Here is a 16,738-nt window from a genome sequence, read left to right as displayed (position 1 = left end):
GGAGAACAGAAACAGTCTGTGAGGTTGATGCAGTGAGGTGTACCTGGGGATCCTGGTGGACCACGGGGACCTGGTGGTCCAGACTGTCCTGGCAGTTCTATTCCAATGCAAGTATAACAAGGCTCCCCCTTCTCTCCTGCACAATGCAAAGACATTAGGATGTTTCCCTGCGCAGTCGATGTGCAACGGCTGATTTATCAATAACTTTTCTCCTCCCACCTTTCATTCCAAACACCCCGGAGTACCCCATGGGCCCCGTCGCACCCATTACCCCCTTCATTCCTGGGAGCCCCTTGGTGATCTTGTTTGCTGCAGGCAACAGAACAACAAAGTTAGTTTTCTAAAGAGGCACATGTTTTACTGACTTTCTTTTTTTTTTTTTTTAAACTAAGGGGTATATTTAGTTTTGACTTGATGTCAAATCAGATGCATCAACTGAAATCAGACAGAGCGAAACTGAAATGGTCAGAAATTCAGAAGCAAAACTCCACCGATGGCTCAAAGACAAAGAAAAATGAAGAGAAGAGGCTAAATAGGCTAATCTTGATTGACTGAACAAATCAAGATAGTATCATAATTGAGGGGCTGAGCACTTACATAAACGTCCCGATAACATCACAAAAGATTTTCATGGAACATTTTGGGGAGTTTGCAAAGCTGCTAAACTTCGAGATGATATATATTAATATTTAAAGTGTGTACAGTCTCAAAGGATCTCTGGTGGTAGATTTAAGAAGCTAAAGAGATTTATGTTTCATGAAGGAATAGTAAAGCTGTTGCAGTTAGTACACTTAAGTTATGTGTCTTTTTTTTGTCGATGGATAATCGTGTTCATAATTATTCATATCAAAACGGGCACTGGGTAGAGCGCAGATCTTCGCCAACGGCACATTTGTTTTCGGAGTCAAGTTAGCGTCACTAGCATGTTAGCCATTACCTCATATTGACAAACAAACAAACAATAAATAAACCCATAACCTTCCTTCAACATTCATTGATGAAGGTAAAAATCAATGAGCTCTGTTTCCTTTCAATAGGTGCTATTGTTAACCCTTTCACTACTCGATTACTTTAATGACTGTAGAAATGTAAATAAAAGAAAAAGTATGGCGGGTGAGGACTTCTTCAAGATAACCTCGCCGTTCAATGTCACTCTGTGTTCTGGGTGTTATGTTGAAGCTCCTGTTAGCGATGTGTGACACAGTGGTGAATATTGTCTGAGATTGGTTTGGTCGTTCTGTGAAATAGTGTAGGGGCCACCATAATGACGAGTACATAAATACTCTGGAGGTTATATGTATGGCTATGAGAAGTACGCATGTCAGCTGTGAAAGGGTATAAGGCATGTTTTGAGCTCAAGCTATTGATATAAGAATTCACAAAAAAGTGCAAGATTATACACTTTCAAGATGTTCACCTTGACAAGATGTTTGCTGAGCCCGTCAGGATGATGGAAAATGATTATCAGAGATACAAAAACATGTAATTATACTTCATGTATTCACGTACTCCTGTCCTCAGGGGGTCCAGGCGGTCCTGGATCACCAGCATATCCTGGATTTCCGGGATCCCCATCAGGACCAGGCAGTCCATTATAGTTCCCAGGCTCCCCAGAGTCCCCTTTGGGCCCGGGAAGGCCTTTGGGACCATATGGCGTTGTGGATGGGTAACCTGTGGAAGGTAAAGGGGAATTTTTTAGAAAGAAACCAACCCTCATGCACCACCAGGGGAAGAAATGAAAGATATGAAGCGGCGTGTCTTTTCCGCCCACCTGGAGGCCCGTCCGGTCCGGGAAATCCAATAACGCCTGTTTAAAAAAAAAGACAACTGGTGTTGGTGATTTGCTGGACATCAAACGGTTTTAGATGGTCAAGCTAAAAATCGACCTTGTAATCCAGGAGGTCCGCGAGGACCTGGTTGACCAGGATCACCCATATATCCTTTAAGTGGCTCAGTAATAATCCCATATATCTGTAAACAAGATTAGAAAAGGAAAATATCAGGATTCACTTCATCCTTTAAGAAAATACTTTTTTTATTTTTTATTTTTTTGCAGGATTGGCCTGCGTACGTCTCACAGAAAAATATTCTTGTAGTACAAATGGAAAATAAGTGTTAAGAAATGTGGAAAACTCACGTCTCCAGGTGGACCAGTTGGACCCTGATTCCCCTTTTCACCCTGAACAAATAAAGCATCAATAAGATACAGAAACATCTCAATGATATATATATATATATATATATAGAGAGAGAGAGAGAGACCTGCTGTCCTGGTGGTCCTTGATATCCCAGATCACCTCTGAGGCCAGGTTTTCCCTAAACACAACTATATTGTATTAAAAAGCCACAATATGAGTCAGACACACACACACACACACACACACACACACACACACACACACACACACACACACACACACACACACGTGCGCAGTGTGGCCTACCTGAAATCCAGGTTGACCCATATCACCGTCCTTTCCTGCTTTCCCCTGTAAAGATATTGAAATGTGCTTGAAATCTGGAGGATTCCAGAAGAAGCCAAATAAACTTCAGCTGGATGATTACCAATTCTCCATCACAAAGCAGAAACTCTCTAAAGAGGGAAGGCGGTCGTCGACAGCTGTCACTTGAGACAGAGCCTCATGGACAACAGATGAGCAAAGACTCTCTAAAGACCTCAACTCAAACCATAACCCGAAGAGGAACAGCCAGACACATAGACAGTGGACAGAGTGTCACCACTGCATTGGAGCTGGGTCAACCTGTGCACAATGTCAGTGTGTTGATCTGTTAGATCACGCAGATGTTCCAGAGATCATGTTGATTGATGTTAAAGTCAGAAATATCTTGCAAAAAATTGTCTAAAGCTCCAAGTTACTATTAGTAGATGTGAGTATATACTGGTACAAAGTACCAAAAGAACATCTCCAATAAATACATGACTTTGAAATAATAAATAAGAAAATAAATAGATGAGTAAAGGTTTTACAAGGAAGCTGTAAAAATCTCAATAATCAACCCTAATTCATCAAACCTCTGCACTTTATTTTTGTTTTGAAATCTAAAGTTATATTATTATGTTATATTTATAGTAATGTTAGTTTTAAAAACTTGTGGTGGTGCAGTGGTGACTACCTGCCCACTAACTCCTGTTAATTAATGTCCTGGTTTATAGCCCCGCCCCCTTTGAGACTCTTAGGATCCAGATGTTGCCTGAACTGATGCAGCTGCAGCTGATTGATGGTCACGGTTTGACACATGTTCGTTAAACAAGGACAGAGACTCACAGAAAATACGAAACTTTAAACTTTATTGTTAAATGTGGCTGAACTGCGCTCGTCTGGACAGCTCCAGACGTCAGTCGTTATCGAGTGAGTCGGTCGCCAGTTAACACGGAAACCAGTTAATCCAAAACACCAGCTCGCTTCCAGAGATCAGCTGATCACTCTCAGGGAAACTCTTTGTGTATATATTTATTCACTGTTTGGCTTGTAAATATTAATATTGCCTTGAAGTCATGAGTTAGCAGAATGGGTACAGCTCAACACAGAGAGCTGAGCTGGAATATCAGTGATGTTGGCATGAAAGCTAGCAAAGTAGCATTAGCCTCAAAGCCGTGCTAGCAGTCTGTAAAAATACCCAGAATGCAACAGCTGCAGAAGAAGGGGGTTTTTTTTGTTTGTTTTTTTTGATAGTCACCATATTTTGAATCATTAATGATTGGCTTTATGTTGAGATTATAGTCATTTTCCGTACTAATTGTTGAGATTTGTAAAACTATATATATTTTTTGTCATGTATACTCTGTAAATATACTGTGAAGTTTAAATTTAAAGGGTTTTTTTTGCTCTTTTTTACAATCTAGATGAAATTGGAGTGTATGTGGCCCCTGAATTAGTGTTCCTCTACCAGAATCCACCCGGGAAAAATGACATATTTAGGAGACAGTTTTAGTTGTTGATGTTCATCTCTAATACATTGTCGATACCTTTGTGAAGGAAATTACTCATTACACTCAGATAAACACATATTTCCAGCATTTATATTTTGCGAGAGGTACCAGAGTTTGTTGACGTTTTAGCGTCACAGAAACGCGACATCTGGATTCGCACGGGAAAAACGATTAATCATTTTCACAACATTTCAGACTATTCTTGTGGCTTGAAGCCTCTTTCTTTGAGAAAGTCGGATTTGTTTTCCGATGGATACAAATTCCGGTTTGGTTGTAAACAAATCGACTTCAGGGAACTGCGGGTTGGAAATTTGTGAAAATGAGTGGTAATGGTCTTGTTTTCACGTGTTGGTTTAATCTCAGAAGTGAGACCTTTATGGGAAATATATTTTAGATATACTTATCTATATTTAAGATATACTATATTTAAGATTTTTCTGGTAGAGTAACTTTATACAGCCCGACTTCATGTTCACTTTCTTGGACACACCGGTTTTCGCTCAAGTATCCGATATAATATAATGAAAAAGGGGCTCCATTAGCCCCCAGCAGAGGTAAATCCACCTGAGGCAGGAATCTTGAAGGGTATATTTACACCTGACACAGGATACAGTAGCCAATGTTTTAAAGCAGTGGTTTCAACATCTGGTTGGTGGAAATGGAGGCTTTCAATGGAGTAGTGGCAACACAAATTAATCACGATGGAAGACATTTAGCTGTTGCCGTTCTTGAATCTAAATGTGAAAACACTGATTGAAGATGATGATGATGGTGTTTTCTCCTCTTTAACAGTAAATGACAAGACGTTGAACGTAGCGTCACTGCCCTCTGCTGATCACACTTTTGCAGAAAGATGTGTTGCAGCCATCGGATGTCAGAACAGTTTTTGCAGTGAGCTTTGTCAAACAGGAAGAATTACGAGCTGGTGTTTTACCTCTGAGCCCGGCAGCCCTTTGTCTCCTTTTGGGCCGTAGCCAGAACCAGGGTCTCCCTATTAGGAGCAAGAGTCAGAAAAGAAGATTAATTCCATCTTGCGTTTAAAAAAAGTCCTACAATAAAATCTGCCAAAGGGGAACTTACTGGATCTCCCAGACACCCCTTCTCTCCAGCATCGCCTTTATCTCCTTTCCTACCCTGAATAGGAGATAAACCTTCAGATGAGATAATCAGATCAGAGCATTTAAGCCATATTCATTTCTGTAATTCTCCGACATTCACGGTCACACTGAAGCTCAATCGCCTCCGGCTGTAGGTGGATTTTGAGTTTGGATTCTGCTTTGGTAACATAAAGAACCGCTGTTGTGTTAATAAACCGTCCTGGAGTTAGTTTTGTCTGGTGGTGTTTCACCGTGACATTATGTTCCTTAAACAGGACAAAAGTCTGATGAGAAACCTAAACACACTGGCAGGCTGATTTAATCAAACTGCAGCGGGGCACAAAGGAGAGAAACTGGAACTTTATCTCATTACTCAATGTGATTGAATGTGCAAAAGGTGCAGGCCATATAAAATCACACCTCTGGCTTGTGAATATGATTGTTGTAGTATCTTTAATGAGATACGGCACGTGTTGTCTCACTGGATCAAGAAAAGGGATTTATCATTTATTGTTATTTCTTCTGTTTGCTCAACTCTAACCTCTCCAAGAAAGGCAAATATTTGAGCAAATGATCGTTGGTGGAGTGATTTACTATTTCGCCTCATGATTATTTACTTACGTTTCTTCCCACAGTGCATGAATCGTGCATTTGGTTCTTGTTGTTGACCTTTTTCTCATCTACTGTATATTTTTATGCTACACATTGTTGAAATCTAACACAAATGTATTTTGTAATACTGTAATACTGTACAGCTTGTAGATGAACTTCACCACAGTGAAATTTTGAGCAAGAAATTGTGTTTTACTATTTTTAATTTGTTTTTTATAGAAGGAAATATCAAAACAAATCTTATATATATATACAGTATATACACGTTTGTCAAAAATAAGCTTTTTCTTTTCTGAGACTATTATTTTAAAATATCCCAGCAGGTCTTTGGTTGCATCAAAGCTGTTGTATCCTAGAGTTTCGACCCCTAAAATAGACATTCTACATGTTTTCTAACCCGTCATTTGGTTTGATTTCTGCGTGTCAAACTAGAAACACGGTGAGAAATGTGTCTTTCAATGCGCCCGCTGAAAGCCCAGAGAGACTTTTCCTCAGAAACATCTCTGAACAATATTGATTACTACCCTCTCTGTACCTGTGAGAAGAAAATCCCCTGCAGGAACTGGCTAGCTCGGCCCGGTGGCCCCGGCGGGCCCCGTGGTCCTTCTGCCCCCTGCGTCACAGAAATCAGTGAAAAACCAAGACTCCGTGAAGAAATGTTAACATAGACAGCATCAAAGAAGAATTGACCTTATGTCACAATGCAATCTTTCATTTAGGTAAATGGAAGAACCCTACCTTTGGCCCCCGACGTCCTGGAGTGCCGCCGCCGCCTTCCTGACCCTGCGGGATGAATGTAAGTCTCTAAAATGTCGTTCACTAACTACTAACGACTAAATCTGAAAATAAAATGCCTTCCTCATCACTCTAAAGCCGCTGTAACCCTTTCTCTACTTCAGAGTTTTACATCACAACACAGTGACTAAAGAGCAGCTATGATTGATTTAACAGTTGGGAAATGTTTAGTCTTTCTCCACGTGGTATCTGTGTTCATCAGCAGACAGAAACAGACGAAAACCTCTGGCTGCAGCTTGAACCTTCAAATACTCAACAAATCCTTGTTATCTCCACACGGCACGCATAACATTCACACGCGCATCCAAAGAACGAGGAAGAGGCTTTACCTTGGAGCCTGGATCCCCTGGAAGTCCGTAAATCCCCTGTTGAAAAAGAATAGAGGCTTTTATTTCAAGCATCTTGAAGGGACTCTCTCAAAGTGTTCCGACGCGGCCTTACGTCAGACCCTCTGGGTCCAGGATCCCCCTGTAGTCCAGGTTGTCCAGGCAAACCGGGGTAACCCTGCAACGAAATGGGAGTTTGCACTTTGTGTTGGATGCAAACGACGGCTGAACTTACTATTGACCTAGAAACCTGAATAAATAAATTGAGCTCTGTCTCTAAAAACGGGCTGTCAAACACATTTTAGTTCTGGTTCCACGTTCAGATCAATTTCATCTTAACTGGTAAAATATGCCATAATAACCTCTTTTTCTTGGTTGTGGTGTGGTGGAGTATACGTGATAAAAATGTCTGTATTTTTGCAAAAATCAAACGATAACCGCCACGTTTAAGAAATTTGTTTAAAAAAAAAAAATCAGTTTTATTTGAAATTCTTGGAATCTACATGTTGGTTTGACCGGGTTGGAGCCACTTGCAGGCCGATTTTGGCCCACGGGCCTCATGTTTGACACCCTGTAGCACCGCATTATGTAGTAACAGTGCAATATGTGATCAAATAATACATTTTCAACTCATTATGTAATAACATCGCGTTTTGTAATAACTCTACTACAAAACGTGGGCTAAATGATTAAATGCACTCGGTGCTGTTAACAATCTGGTTTAACTTCTAAAAGAAATTAGAAATGGTAGGTGGAAACACTGATTGTCTTGTAACTTTAAAAATCTAATAGCAACAATGGCAGGCAACAACCTGATTTAGAGCCCCGCTTCTACCATCGCTATGTTGGCGGGCAAAAGCAAAGAATGATATATAATTCTAGTCCAACTGAATATTAGTGTTTTCTCATTATTAAACATAGAACCATGTCTAAAGGATAAAGGACAACATTTATTACATAAAGCACCAGATTATTACGTTTCAGAGAAAAGTGTAACACTTGCATTTCAATTTGTAACAAGTTATTACAAAATACGGCCTTATAACATAATGTGTTGAAAATGTATTACATTATTACATATTGCACCATTATTACATCATACGGCGCCACAGACTCCTCCTCTAAAGCTTTACCAAGGGTCCGTCGTTGCCAGGTGAACCTGGAGAACCCGACCGGCCCGGTGGATATGAACCGTTTGGAGAATCGCCCTGTAAAAAAAAAAAGCAAGATTCCTTCGTTGTTACACCACTCATTTTAATAAATCGAAATAGTATTAAATATCTTGGATTTCAATGTTTTTATGTGTTTCTAACAGACTTGACAGCAGTTTTAGAACCGTTTGAACTCAAGTCCCTTCAGGTTATTAAAGATTGACCTCAGGAAAGACAAAGGTCTGCAACCATCATTTAAAAATGTTTGTGTGAGAAACATAACAGTTCTTTTCCCCCCTCCTACGTTGTTCTGAGGATTAACACAGATCTAGTTGCTGATAAAGTGGAAGAAGAAAATTGATGAATGAGGAGAAAAACAAAGAAAAGTCCAGGAACAAGTTGTCGGTCTCACATGGATTAAGTTCAAAATGAGTTTGGGGAGTTTGGGGAAATAGGAAGGGCAGTTTGTTTTTGTGCAGCGTCATGATTTTTCTTTGTTTCGCGGTGCTGCCAGGCTTCTTAAACGACATGGCTGGGTAATTCTGCTGTTTCACCTTTATTCAGAATGTAAGAAGGGCTCCTGGGAGGCGCAACATATATTTTTATAAGTTTTTACCTTCGGCCCACGCAGACCTGGCGGACCCTGTGAAGCAAAAACAAAAGTTGAAATTAAAAGAAAAAAAAGAAACTTATTAAATCATGGCTGGTTACACGGATGTCAACCGATTTCAGTGATTTGTTTCCTACCTGATGACCATGAAGACCATTTTCTCCTGGAATACCAGGAAATCCATCTTCTCCCTGTGTATTCCCATGAGACAGTGGTCCAGGTTTCAAACACGACAACATTATAGCATCTATTTATTTATCTATTTCACCTTTTATTTTACCAGGTCGGTCCATTGAGAACCAGTTCTCATTTACAACCAAGAGGCAGCAAGGGGGTACGGTGAAAAAAATATACAAACAATAAATCTGTCACACAATCATAAAACAAAGTAATATGTACAGTGATATATATGAAGAAATAAATTGATAAAAGCTAAAAGCAGGTGCAGTGATCCTTCATTGTCAGTTGTGATGTTGTTTGTGGAATAAATGTAGAAAGAGAAATGAGGAGCGACCAAACGAATTCCAGGCTCTATGTGTGACCAGACTGAAGAATCCACCAGAACGCAGACTGAGGTTTGTGTTGTGAATATTGAGAAGGGACCGTTTTGTAAATTAAATAAAGCCAGGGAGTTTGCGTGCATGAGGAGAGGCCCCATCGTCTTTCTATGATGAAATTAGAAAAGATGTTGTTGATGTTAAAGTGTTTCCTCACATCGGTGCCGTTGCAACCTGGGCTCCCCGAGGCCCCTGGAGGCCCCTGCAACCCTGGTTGACCCTGGAGAGCATTAAAAGAACAGAAATATACAGCAATCAGAACATATATGCGACTTTTTCTATTCACTAGATGTGTTTTTGCTGCCCTCTGTTGGCCATGTATAGGTACAGCGATGTTTGTTGTCATAGTAACCGCATCACCGATCTGTGTAATTTTGTTTAAGTGTTGTAGAATAGTATATATTTAAAAAAAAAAAATGGCAATACATAATGATAACATGAAGTTTGTTTAATTCAGGATCATTCTCTAGTTTCCTCATTGCTCCTGTCAAAACTAATGCCACCACTGGAGGGCGCTGTAACACAGATGTTTTATCTTAGGAGTTTCGGACATAGCAAAAGAGAATGTGTCACAACTCACCGGTAAACCATGGTTCCCTTCACTTCCCTCTTTGCCTCGAGGTCCCTGTTCCAAAGCAGCAAATATCAGATTATTTTTTGAGGCGTTAAGACAGAATCAAACAGAAGCTTGGAGAACAGTTATATTACCAGGTCGCCTTTCAGTCCCTGAGGTCCATCAGGCCCAGTGTTTCCCTGTTAGGAAGTGCAGGCCGTGATTAATTTCACTGTCGAAGTGAGATCTGTCTGGATCCGTACAAGCAGGAAAGCTCAAAATGTCTGTGCAGCCAACACGGTGTAATCCATCACAGTGTGAGCAGGCGGCGGTGGCGGCGGTGGCGGCGGTGGCGGCGGTGGCGGCGCCGGCGGTGGCGGCGGTGGCGGCGGTGGCGGCGGCGCCGGCGCCGGCGCCAGGGGATCAGAAGAAGAAGAAGAAGAAGAATCATGAGAGCGTGGCTCAAGACTTACCTTTTGTCCCACCGGCCCGGCGTGACCATCTGGTCCCTGATGGCCCTCGAGCCCCAGGTCACCTGGAGGTCCTCGGAAACCTTTGTCTCCCTGTGTGTGTGTGTGTGTGTGTGTGTGTGTGTGTGTGTGTGTGTGTGTGTGTGTGTGTGTGTGTGTGTGTGTGTGTGTGTGTGTGTGTGTGTGTGTGTGTGTGTGTGTGTGTGTGTGTGTGTGTGTGTGTGTGTGTGTGTGTGTGTGTGTGTGTGTGTGTGTGTGTGTGTGTGCGCCAGACGAAGAAAGGAGGTAAACGATCACAGAAACATGGATGCAAACAACTTTTTAACATCTCAAATAATACCAAAAGATGCTTCTTGAAATGTTCGTGTTGACAGAGATTTGTTTCACTGTCGTGTTAAGATGTATTAATGGTAATATTATATATATATATATATATATATTTTTTTTTTGGTGGGGGGGGGTTAGGTGATCCTGGTTGAAGCTGCCAACACAGAGGTGTCAAACACATTTCACTTCAGGGGCCACATCCAGTCCAGTTTCATCCTGAGTAGACCAAACCGGTTAAATACTGGCTTAATAACCTTTAAATTTAAACTACAGAGTTATTTTTTCTTGTGTTGCAGAGTAATACTTGATGAAAATATCTATTTTCCACAAAAAGCAAATATTTACTCCAGAAAATGACCCCAACCTGAACATAAAGACAATCTTAATGAAACCTTTTGGTGTAATGCTGTTGCATTATGGGTGTTTTTACAAACTTCCCCTGACAGCATGGCTTTGAGGCTAAAGGCCTCTTCATACTCCATAAGAACAAGACGAAAGTTCGCCAGTGCGGGGTCCTGCCGAACAAAATGACGTCATTTCCTTCGGCCGGCTCCCTCTGGCCGAAGACATTTGTTTCGGCTGTGCCAACCACCCTGGCCGAACTATGTGGGTGCCGCACTGCCGAAACTTCTGCACTGCGCATGCGTGTTCCAGTTCGCTCATGACTATCAGTCATATTTCAATCATATTTAGCTTGTAACATCGCTACTGTACGAGCGCCGCAGCTCGTTAAAATGTCAAGGCTTTTACATGATGCACCTGAACGCATCACGAACAGCTGTCAGCTCCTGGAGTTAAAACCGGACCAACATGGCGCTCGGACAAAAACTCTCTTTTATTGCTGAAAAAGTTCAGAGAAATGTATTGAAAATGCAGTTGAAAAGTTTAAACGCCGCTTCACAGACCTGTGGCTGCTGCGAGGGGGCGTGGCCTGCGAGTTCGGCAGCTACTTATCGGAGTATGAACTGTCGCGCCGAAAAAGCTTTTTTTTCAGCAGCTGGCTGACGTCACTGACGAATTTTCTTCTTGTTCTTATGGGTTCAAAAAGGGAGGATGCAGGGGCCTTAATGCTAGTCTGCTGGCTTGAGTCTCAGAAAACTGCGATAAAAATGTGATGGTTTTATTGCAATTTTTCCAAGTTTCTTCGTGGTTTGGCCTGATCGGAGCCTCTTCTGAGCCTGTTTTGACCCACAGGCCTCATGTTTGACATCCCTGCTATTACAGGAACGTGCCTAAAACTAAAACTACAGCTACACAACCTTAAAACTAACTTATATTATATGATGTGCTACATAGATTCTTCAGCCACGCTGTAGTGGCTTCCTGAAGCTTTAACAAAATTACCTATAAATAAGGGTTTTATTTTATTTTTGTTTTATTTGCACACCAGTATTCTTATCTCTTGGCTAAATGGACTTTAATGAAAGTCACAGCAACTAGAAAGGGACAAATAACTAAAACCACAAGAAATGGGGGGGGAAACAACATGCAAAAAATGGAAGTGCAAAACTGCTAAAAGAGCTAAAATGGTTTTGTAAAGCTAAAATGTCAAAACAGTTTGAAAATGCTGAAAATGAAGTGAAATGTTTACCGTCCTGAACTGGAACTGAAACTACATAAATGCAATGAGAGCTTTTTTTTTATGTGCATCAAAATGACATTTGAAGCTTTCGAAGCTGCTTCAGCCTCAATTAAAGGTGTTTTACGGCTTCATTTGGTGGAAAGTCACAAAAATGACTTTTTTGGTCATAAAGTCTCCAGACGCCTGAGCTCCGGTAAGAGTTTGATAAATGTAGTTCATCTCAAAATGTTTATATTGTTAATTCTTTAACTTACATGATTCTGTTTTGTTGTTAGATATTTATCACTTTCATTATTCTAATGTATTATAGGTAACTTATATTATTATAACATTTATATAAACACATTTGAATGTTTGTCTTTCTGCAGGACGTGGAATAAAAAGTTCACTGCGGTTGAGTAAATATTCATATTGATCCGCTGTAGGTTTGCTGATAACATATATCGCCTGTGTTTATCTACATCACCAGATGTGTTAGGTGTTTGAGTTTAGGAGGAATGTACATACATGTGAGCTCCTCTCAGCAGCGTCATGTTTAATTTGGTCTGATCCAACATAAACAGTTTTACTAAGTATCGTCTAAACAGACACGGAAATGTTCGACACTTTCATTGATTCATCGACCTGCATGCAAAACAGGTGGGATAACCCACACTTTTATTTCTGAAGTAATTATTTGTGAATGTTAAAGTTAACACTATTCTTTAGATGTTCTTGTGGTGAACTGTGGAATCATCTAATATCTTACTTTGTAGGACTAAACTATTTTAATAAAAAACAATTGTGATTTAACCTTTTTATTATTTATTAAAATAAAAAAACCTTACCTTGCTGCCTTTCACTCCAGCACAGTGACATTTCGATTTCCCTGTGCACACACACTGGAAAGAAGACAAAAGTTATGTTTAAATGTGAAAGAATGATCAAATGTAAAAAGCTTGTTCCTGTAAATCCAACATAAAGGTTGGTCAGTTAATAATGACACTGCAAACAACCAGGAAAAACAAATTAAACCCGGATTACGCAGATGTGCCTCTTCATTATCGCACCGGCTCATTCGGATGTTAGGTGCCAGAGTTACTGAAGGTTTATTTAAAGCAGCTGAACTGCTGCACCTGCAATATGTTGATCGGTATAGTGAAACGGATTTATGGGAGCAATTTAAGCAGAATAACATGGTGGCCCGCAGGGTTGGGAACTTCTCCTCAGCACAGTGTCCTTTTTATTTAAAGGCAGAATAAAAATCTGATTAAAAAGAAACGGTGACAGAACGCAGCGAGTTCATGTGTCTACAGGACGAATCAAAGTCATTTCGGATGCATTACATCTCCGTGCTTAACGGGGTCGTTTATTACAGAAGCTGTAATGAATTCATCCTTTTTGTGTGGGAAATTATAATCATGCATGAGATTAATTGAACATCATCATTCTCCCGTAGATGTAGAAGATGCATTTCATTACTTCACCCCAGTCGATTTCTCCCAGCGTGAAAGTGGGAATTTTCCTCCTCACTGTTGACCTTTGACCTTAATGTAAGTGCTTTTATAATATTCTCATCTTTATAATTGTGCACGTGAGGCATCAATTGATTGCGGTGATGGAAGTGTTAACCAGCGCAGGAATGCCTTCGCCAACCTCTTCGCCTTGTTTACGTCTCTCCCTCACATTCCTGCCTGCTCCCCCCCCCCCCTACGATACGACCGCCCACCAACATCGTACTGAGGGACACATGTACGCACTGCGGTAAACACACAAACACACGGCGAATGAAGGTTGCATCTCCGCCGGATCCGAGATGTTCTCGGGTAAACACACAAGTTCCAAACACACTTACTAGCCTCGTGTATCTAGAGTAGAAGAGTAAACTCCGCTCCGTGTAAAAGCTGCCGGAATACACTCTGAAAATAACCAACTCTGTGGACTTCATTCATTAAATACAATGTTGAGTTAAAGCAGTTTTCCACACTGTGTCAGAAAACAGGCTGGAAAAGAAAAGAAGAAAAAAAAAAAAAAAGCACATTTGATTTAGCAGGTTTCTGGATAGAAGTTGTTCTTGCAGGCCAAAGTGACAGAAAAAAGACCAACAAGCATTCACAGGAAACTTTGTCCCAAACAGAAAGAGAGAGAGCGGTCGATATAAAGTGTTTGAATGAAGCCGGAACTTTTCCCTCCACCCAAAACACAAGAGACGTCTTACTTGTTTCCCCTCGGTCACCATCAGCGTGACGGCCAGCAGGACGAGAAACGCCACGAGCCCCAGACTTCCCATCGCGTCTCTTCAGCCTTCACAGATGCTCAGCATTATTACACAGCCATTAAATGTGTGACTCTGCGGTCGGCTCGCAGCTCTGGTGGAATCAGACTTTCCCGGTTGGAGACGGGACAGGCCAGACAGGTTGTTTAATCTGACCTTGAGGAGGTGGGCGGTCTGAACGAGGCGATGGTGTCAAGCCACTGAGCCTTCCTGCTCACTGACGGTGGCAGTTTGGATTCTAATTCACTTGAATCCCACCGGAGATGCTGCTATTTGGGACGCACTGAATCCTTCATGAACTTAATCTAAGCTCTGGAGTTGGGTGAGTTATGATTGTATTTCTTTTTTTTACTGATACCACGATTTGGATATGAATTTAGTTGCATTGTTATTCTCTGGGGAGCTTATTAAATTATTGTATATATTTTTTAAGCATCTCTGCTTGAGTTTAGTCATTCGGCACGTGCTATTGGATTGGAAATGGGTGCATGTTAACAGTTGTGTGTGTGTGTATGTGCTTCCTACTATTTCCCACAGGGGGCAGCACTGAAGCCGGCAGAGATAAAGGATGAAAGCCCCACTTATTGTTGTGACTTTGTGCCCCCTCTGGTGAGTCTCATTGCACAGAAACAATAGATTATTAGCAACAACAGAAATATTTTTCTGTATATTTGATTCGGACGTACAACAACATTTAGTTTTTAAGCTTCTTTGCGTCGCAGTAATTTGTGCTGCGCCTGGCACAGAACACTGCGACAACTTAACCAAGTTTCATTAATGTCATTAAAAGGCTAACTGTCACCGAGCATAACAGTAATAATGTTAAAAGTGTACAAATAGATACATGTATATGTACATAATTCAATGGATCAGGACCTATAATGTAGGAATACAGAAAAAAGTAGTTTTGGAGTAGTCTGCGCTCTGCTCTAATGCCTTCTCTTTTGATCAAGTATTAGTGTCAGTTAGAATTTGTCAATAATTTGTTAATATCTCTTTACAAACTATAACTAATAGTTTGGTAATTAGTTTAATTCCAGATTTCCGGTAGTGCCCCACAATTTGAATTAATCAACGAGAAATGTTCTTCAATTAATAATGTCAATTAAATTGCTTTTAATGATTTATTAACTTTATGTAATTAATTATTTGTGGTAATTATTAATGAGTGAATGACAATTTATTTTAAAAAGTTAATTACTGAAATGCCCAAAAAATTGTACCGAAAATTTTGACCATGCGAATGGAAAAAAAGGAAGAACAAAAAAATATGCAAATTAATGCTTCCAATTCTTCAAGATTTTTTTTTACTTTCAGTACTCTATTACTTAAAGTAATTTACTACTAATAACCAAACATACAAATCTCAACAGTGTCACACTGGATGCTGTTTTACTGACTCATCCACTACGGCAGCAGCCATTTTCATCTGATGTTAATGTTCTTGCAGGAGAAAGTATAAATCGACGACTCCACATGCCGTCCTTACCTTCTAATGAAACATTACTTGCATGCCAGTGTCGGTGTCCTCATCATGCATATAAAAAAAACTCATCTAAACTTGTTAGAATTGACATTCCATGCTGTTGGAGTGTATTTACCTGGAAGCAAACACACTTCCTGCATGTTTATTCAGATCTTCAACACATTCTGCATCCTCACACTCCAAACACGTAGACCTGCAGCACACAGCTGCCTGCATTCATAGGCTGAAGTGTCACCTGCACAGTGGTAACCGCTGCAGAACTTATCTGATTCATGGGCGTCCTTCTTCACGAGCTGAGGGTGATTTTATTTCCCATCGCTCCGTCCACAGGTGGATCCTCGCCCTGGCCTTCCTGCAGCGGCTCAGTGCAGTAAGACTCTCGTCTTTGTGTGTCCGTACGCATGTTCTTGGGTGGCCAAATGATCAGAACCATCTCAAATCCACTTAAGTGTCACTTGAAACTGCAGCAGCAATGACAAACATGTAGGTAGACTAAATAAACCGGTGTTTCTGTTTAGACAATTCGTGGAAAAACTGTTGGATTACACTGGATCAGACCAAATTAAACGTGACGCTTTTGAGAGGAGCTCACATGTATATGTACATTCCTCTTAAACTCAAACACTTAGGACATCTGGTGATGTAGATAAACACAGGCGATATATGTTATCAGCAAACCTACAGTGGATCAATATGAATATTTACTCAACAGCGGTAAACTATTTATTCCACATCATGCAGAAAGAGAAACATTCAAATCCAGATTAATTCTCTGCTCCAGTTGGTTATTAATGTCATGTGGTTCCCTAAATGTTTTAATAATATGAATTACCTATAATATCGTGACGATAGAAGTGATTGATAAATATTTAACAACAAGACAGGATTGTGTAAGATTAGGAATGAACAATATAAACATTTTTGTACAGGTTGTGTAGTCGTAGTTTTAGTTATATTACATCATTG

At 40.5% G+C, this 16,738-nt stretch overlaps 1 protein-coding gene across 1 annotated transcript in view; it reads right to left on the bottom strand.

The window, feature by feature from the left end:
• Nucleotides 1-14,301, bottom strand: part of LOC308115456 (uncharacterized protein) — a gene marked incomplete at both ends in the record, with an annotated part of 28,239 nt that extends 13,938 nt beyond the window's left edge. The window contains 7 exons of the mRNA XM_080472991.1: nt 220-309; nt 1,506-1,671; nt 4,887-4,943; nt 5,033-5,086; nt 6,197-6,274; nt 6,898-6,960; nt 14,230-14,301. Of these exons, the coding sequence (XP_080329117.1) occupies nt 220-309; nt 1,506-1,671; nt 4,887-4,943; nt 5,033-5,086; nt 6,197-6,274; nt 6,898-6,960; nt 14,230-14,301 (580 nt within the window). The remainder of the gene's footprint in view (nt 1-219; nt 310-1,505; nt 1,672-4,886; nt 4,944-5,032; nt 5,087-6,196; nt 6,275-6,897; nt 6,961-14,229) is intronic.
• Between the last annotated feature and the right edge of the window lie 2,437 nt (nt 14,302-16,738).

Source organism: Lipophrys pholis (genome assembly GCF_963383615.2).
Source record: "Lipophrys pholis genome assembly, chromosome: 1".
Classification (NCBI taxonomy): Eukaryota; Metazoa; Chordata; class Actinopteri; order Blenniiformes; family Blenniidae; genus Lipophrys; species Lipophrys pholis.
This window is presented reverse-complemented; position numbering and strand designations above follow the sequence as displayed.